Genomic DNA, 6,668 nt, shown 5'->3' with positions numbered 1-6,668 from the left:
ATTAATTGAATATTTAATTATTTATTTTAAATATTAGATATTTATTTTAGTTGTTTATCTACATTTTAATTACTTACTTTGATTATTTTTATCCAATCGTTTTTTATTTAATTGTTTCAATTGTTCATTTAAATTATTTGATTTAATTACTTATATTGATCAATTATTTAAATTATTTATTGAACAAGAGCAAACGTAAATATTTAATTATTTATTTCAAATGTTAGAAATTTATATCAATTAAACATTAATTAATATTTTGATTATTAACATTTATTCATTTATCATTTAAATAATCATTTAATTATTATTTAAATGTTCATTATTTATTTTTGTCCATTTCAATTAATTATTTATTCCAATTGTTTTTTCATTTATTTGTTTCAATTGTTCATTTAAATTATTTGATTTAATTGCTTATATGAATCGATTATTTAAATTATTTATTAAACAAGCAAATGTAAATATTTAATTATTTATTTCAAATGTTAGAAATTTATTTCAATTAAACTTTAATTAATATTTTCATTATTAACATTTATTCATTTATCATTTAAATAATCATGTAATTATTATTTAAATGTTCATTATTTATTTTTGTGCATTTCAATTAATTATTTATTCCAATTGTTTTTAATTTATTTGTTTCAATTGTTCATTTAAATTATTTGATTTAATTACTTATATGGATATATTATATAAATTATTTATTAAACAAGGAAATGTAAATATTTAATTATTTAATTCAAATGTTAGAAATTTGTATCAATTAAATTTTAATTACATATTTTGATTATTAACATTTATTCTTTTATCATTTAAATAATCGTTTAATTATTATTTAAATGTTCATTACTTATTTTGTGAGTTTCAATTAATTAATTATTCCAATTGTTTTTCATTTATTTTTTTCAATTGTTCATTTAAATTAATTTATTTAATTACTTATATGGATAGATTATTTAAATTATTTATTGGACAAGCAAACGTAAATATTTAATTATTTAATTCAAATGTTAGAAATTTGTATCAATTAAATTTTAATTCCGTATGTTGATTATTAACATTTATTTACTTATCATTTAAATAATCATTTAATTATCATTTAAATGTTATTTATTTTTGTGAGTTTCAATTAATTATTTATTCCAATGGTTTTTCATTTATTTGTTTCAATTGTTCATTTAAATTATTTGATTTAATTACTTATATAAATCGATTATTTAAATTATTTATTGAACAAGTAAACGTAAATATTTAATTATTTATTTCAAATGTTAGAAATTTCTTTGAATTAAACTGTAATTAAATTTTAATTGCGTATTTTGATTATTAATATTTATTCATTATTTACATTTTTCATTTATCATTTAATAATAATTAAATAATTATTTAAATAATAATTTAACAACATTTTAATTATTTTAATTCTCATGGAAAAAAAATTTTAAAAAATTAATACTCGATACAGACAGCCCAGATAGTCTGTTAATAGACGGCCTGGGCCATCCCAGCTTGGCCGTCTGTGAACTAACGGCACAAGCTGTTTGTTAAACAGATGGCACAGGCTATCTGCAACAGACGACCTTTGCCCGGAGATCGCCTCCGACCACTAAAACCTAAAAAACTTACTTTCTAGTAATTTTACATAATCTACTAAAATTTCTACCACTATTTCCAACAAAATAAACCTTTAACATTCAGGTTCAAAGATTAATGGGGAAAAAATAAGTAAAACTTACTTTCTTCGCCTCTAATGGTGGCTGGTCGGTCTCCTCCCAAGAAAAAGTCGTCAGTTTCCTAGCTATTTCTTCCCCTTCTTTCTCCAGACATCGGTTTGAGAGTGAAATGTCAGGGACAATTTTGGATTTTCAATGTTTTTAAAGTTTTTACAAATTTTTGAATTTTTTTAAATAGTAGTCAACGGCTATTTTGGAAAATTGTCTATTTTTGATGGCTATCTGCCACCATTTCCTCAATACTAGGACCAACGCATATGATAGCTTTTCCAGCAGGGGGTAACGGAGCTCGGCATCTCGGAGTGCTTTGCTTGTATAGTAGACGGGGTATTGTTTTCCGTCCTCCTCTCGGATTGGGACGGCACTTATGGTGTGTTCAGTGACGGCTAAGTATAATTTCAAGACGTTTCCTCCCTTTGGTTTTGAGAGTACGAGAGGTTGAGCTAGCTGTTTCTTTAGTTCTTTAAAAGCATCCTGGCATCCTGAGGTCCACTCAAATTTTTTTCCTCCCCGAAGGATGTAGAAGAAAGGTTTACACCGATTTGTGGATTTTGATATGAATCGATTGAGGGCTTCTCCCTATTAAATTGTTCACCTCTTTTGGTCTAGCTGGGGCTTCTATGTTGATGATAGCTTGTATCTTTTTCGGGTTTGCCTCGATTCCCCTGTTGTTCACCATGTAGCTAAGGAATTTTCTCGGGCTGACACCGAATGCACATTTTCTTGGGTTCAATTTCATCCTATATTTTCTGAGGATATCAAACATTTCTGTTGGGTGCTGGCAATGGTCTCTGGCGCAAGTGCTTTTGACTAACATGTCATCAACATAGACTTCCATGGTTTTTCCGATCTGTTGGGAGAACATCAAGTTCACAAGCCACTGGTACGTGACTCCTGCATTTTTTAGATCGAACGACATTACCCTATAGCAATAAAGACCTCAATATGTGACAAACGAGGTATGATCCTGATCTGACCTGTACATTGGTATCTGGTTGTACCCAGAGTATGCATCCATAAAGCTAAGTAGTTCATGTCCAGCAGTGGCATCCATCATTTGATCTATTCTTGATAGAGGAAAGCTATCTTTAGGGCATGCTTTGTTGAGATTGGTAAAATCTATGTACACCATCCAGTCTCCATTGTGTTTCTTTATGAGAACTGGGTTTGCAATCCACTTGGGATATTTTGCCTCTCATATGAATCTATTGCATAATAGTTTTTGCATCTCTTTGTTAAGCGCTTCATACCTATTCGGGTTCAAAGGGCGACATTTTTGCTGTCTCGGCCGAATTGCGAGATCAACATACAGCCTATGGCAAGCAACTGTGGGGCTGATTCCTTTCATGTCTTCGTGATCCCAAGCAAAAACGTCGAGGTTCTGTCTAAGGAAATTCATAATTTCACTTCGGATCGAATTTCGCAACTTGTTCCAAATGTTGAGTGCTTTTGATGGGTCGTCATCACACATTGGTATTTCCACCAACTCTTCCACAGGTTCTCCTCCTTCGATTTTAATGTGTGGGTCTAGTGAACCGAGTTCAGGTTCCCACGTGCGGGCTATGTACACTCCTAGGGGGTACGTTGGTGGCTAGTATAGGCTTTCAATTAGCATTTTTTGGCAAGTTCCCTGCTTCCTTTCACTTTGCCCACACCATGAGGTGTGGAAAATTTGATTGAATAATGGTAGAGAGATACTAGGGCTGGGCAAACTGAACCCGAACCGAACTGAACCGAACCCGACGGTTCTTGTCAAATTAAATACCCGAACGAGTATCTGAATTGAGAATCGAGGAGTACGGTTCGGTTCTCGGTTCTAGACCAAGAACCGAATCTTTCTAATTTTTTTTATATTGAATAAATCAAATTATTTTAATTTTAATTTTTTCTAAACAAATTAACAATTTCTAAATTCAAATTTTTGGCCCCATAATTTGTTTCATTTCTAATTTTTTTAATTTTTTGCCCAATTACCCATTTTATTGTTTCGTTTCTTAGCCCAACAAGATCCAACCCACTAAATAACCCTAAACACCTACACTAAAGTGCATAATGTTGTCTCGACTCTCGTACTCACTTTCACAACCTTCTTGACATTCCAAAACCTATACAATCGACGGTCGACGCTGTGACCTCCGCCGACCGAAGCTTTGACTGTAGTGATCATTTGAACAAGATAATCCTACTAGTCTCTAATATTCCAAAACCATTGAATGTGTCATTAGTTGTAATTATATAATGTTGTTATAAATGTTAAAAAATTTAATTATAGTACGAAACCGGATGGAACTGAACTGAACCGAACCGAACCGAACCCGAACGGTTCCATAATTATATTTGGACTTAACGGTTTCATTTACTAGATACTCGAAAATTTTGGTTTGGTTCGATTTTGTTTAGAACCGAACCGACCCACGCCCACCTCTAAGAGATACTACCACTTTCAAGCCGAATATCAAGGGCTGCCCATGACGGCGTCATATGGTGACGGGGTGTTAAACACCACAAACTCGAAATTCATTCTAGTTTGGCGAGGCGACGATCCAACCTCAACTGTGAGCTTGATTGATCCCTTGTCCGAGGTCAGGGCTCCGCTTAATCCAAGGACCATATTAGAGTATGGTCGTAGAAAATTGGCAGGTATGCCCATCCATTCAAGGGTGTTGCTGAAAAGAATGTTGATAGCGCTTTCGGAGTCAACTAGGACCTTTGGGATATTTATCCCTACCACATGTATTGAGACTACCAAGACTCCAGGATAAGGATGTGGGCTAGCTTCTCTTTCATCAAAGGACAGTTGGTCATCCGTAGGTTTTTTGAAGTGTTTCTCTGTTATGTCCATCTTTGAGAGATCTACGATAATGGGTTTTTTTGTTTAACTTCTCCGGCTCGTACGTTTGGCCTACCTCTTAGCATGTTTATTCAAGGTTTGGGTAGGTTAATGTTGCACGCCCTAGCTTCCGCTTGGTCTCCTCGTGCGATTCCAGTCCCATACAAAGTGGGAAATTTCATGCAGTAGTGATAAATTGACGTGGCAGCCTTCAGCTCGTGTAACATAGGCCATCCTAATATGGCATTGTAGTTGGACGGCAGGTCGACTATCATAAAATCAGCTAAAATCCTCCTTTGGCAAGGAGCTTCGCCTAGTTCTATAATGAGGACAATCTGACCTCGGGCCTCGATAAGATCTCCGGAGAACCCCTAAAGTTTTCTTGGGTAGGGTTGAAGATAATGCTCAGATATTTCCAATTGCCTTAAGGTTCGCAAGTACAGTATATTGACCGATCTCTTGTTGTCCACTAGCGTTTTGTGTATTTTTACCCCAGCTACTGGCATGGTGATTACTAGCTCATTGCTTTGATCTTGGAGGATCCCTAGGGAATTCTCCTCTGCAAACCAAAACCACTCAGAGTTTGTACCAGTTTGTGGGGTTCGTTCTTTGTAGTTCGGCATAATTTGTGCATTTCGGGCTTGTTTGCGCCTTGCCTTTCTAGACCCCTCAATATATAAATTTCCTCCTACCATGATTCGGATCTTGGCCCATGGAGGAGGATTACGGTTGGGAACTACCCGCTAAGTTCTTACGATGGGGCCCTACTGCAAAGGCTATTGTGGTGGAAGTCGGTCTACCTCTTTCGATTTGGCGATGTACTCTTGCAACCATCCTTTCCAGATCAAGGACTCAACTTCTTCCTTCAACTCCTGGCAACTGTCTGTGTCATGTCCTACCATCTTGTGATATCGGCAGTATCGCCCTTGGTGGTATCCCCCTGCGCGTTCTTCTGAACCACCGGTCTGCGAAATGTTTCTTTCTCACTAGTTTGCAGGAATACTTCTTCCAAGGTGGTCTTCAATGGGTGATATTCCTAAAACTTGTATGGTTTATTTTTAGGGCGATCTCTCTCTCCTCTATCCTTCATTCTTTTGGGCTGAGGATTCCTATCCAGCCTTTTTTCTTCAGCAGTATTTTGCTGTGCTTTTGGGCTGAGGATTCCTATCCAGCCTTTTTTCTTCAGCAGTATTTTGCTGTGGTCAGGATCACATTTGGCTTCATCTTGGTTAGAGGTTGCTTCTTCAGCACTTATGTATTTCTCATCTCGGTTTAGGAGCTCGTAGTAAGTCCTGGGTCCGTCCATGTGTACTGACCACCAAAATCTTGTTCGGGGCCTTAGTCCAGCGAGTTTGGTAGTGAGTGCAGCGTCATTGAATATCTTTTCCACCTTCATGGATTGTTTATTGAATCCACTCAGATAGCTTTTGAGGGACTCACTTTTTCCTTCCTTGATGCTCACCAGCCGCTCCTTGGATGTAGTCCTGGTTTTGGCGCCCATGACCTGGGCTAGGAAGGCAAAGGCCAGATCATTCCAATTTTTTACCGACACCTGGTGCAATCTCCTGAACCATCTTTGGGCTTTGTTTCCTAAGGCTAGGGGGAAGGCTCGACACATGATGGCATCACTTGTCCCCTGTAGTTCTATCCACAATGTGTACTTATCAAGGTGACTAAGGGGATCCCTCTCTCCTTCGTATGCGATCATCTGTGGGACCTTCAATCTTTCAGGCAATGGTTTGGTAAGGACGTCTTCAGTGAAAGGGGAATGTTGCTTGGTGAGGTATTCTTCAATTCCACCTTTGTTTTTATCCTCTAGGTCGATTGTACATTTTTTTAGGGCACTCATTTCAGGCTCTGCTCACTCCAAAGGACGTCTTAGGTCGGGTTCAGCATGTCTTCATATAGGGGTTAGCAAGTGCTGAGTTCCCAACCTATCAAACACACTGCCTGTTTTCCTTGTGGCGGGCTTCGATGTAGGGGCCTGGCTCCTGACTTTGTCAGTTTGACTTCCGGAAAGTTCTCCTCGTAAGAAGTGGAGGGTCCCTTTGGTAGGGGGACGTCTAGCTCTTGTCCTTGTTGGAGAATTCACCTCAATG

At 36.6% G+C, this 6,668-nt stretch overlaps 1 protein-coding gene across 1 annotated transcript; it reads right to left on the bottom strand.

The window, feature by feature from the left end:
- Positions 1 to 5,605: 5,605 nt before the first annotated feature.
- Positions 5,606 to 6,418, bottom strand: LOC111398123. Its single transcript, XM_023025075.1, has one exon. It carries the CDS (start codon positions 6,416 to 6,418, stop codon positions 5,606 to 5,608), a length of 813 nt encoding a protein of 270 aa, XP_022880843.1.
- Positions 6,419 to 6,668: the final 250 nt, after the last annotated feature.

This window comes from Olea europaea, chromosome 7 (assembly GCF_002742605.1).
Source record: "Olea europaea var. sylvestris chromosome 7, O_europaea_v1, whole genome shotgun sequence".
Taxonomy (NCBI): domain Eukaryota; kingdom Viridiplantae; phylum Streptophyta; class Magnoliopsida; order Lamiales; family Oleaceae; genus Olea; species Olea europaea.
The sequence above is the reverse complement of the archived record's forward strand: the minus strand, read 5'-3'. Positions and strand labels throughout refer to the sequence as shown.

Excerpts from the sequence above, each read along its gene's own strand:
- LOC111398123 (XM_023025075.1), bottom strand. The coding sequence starts at position 6,418 with ATGAGTGCCCTAAAAAAATGTACAATCGACCTAGAGGATAAAAACAAA.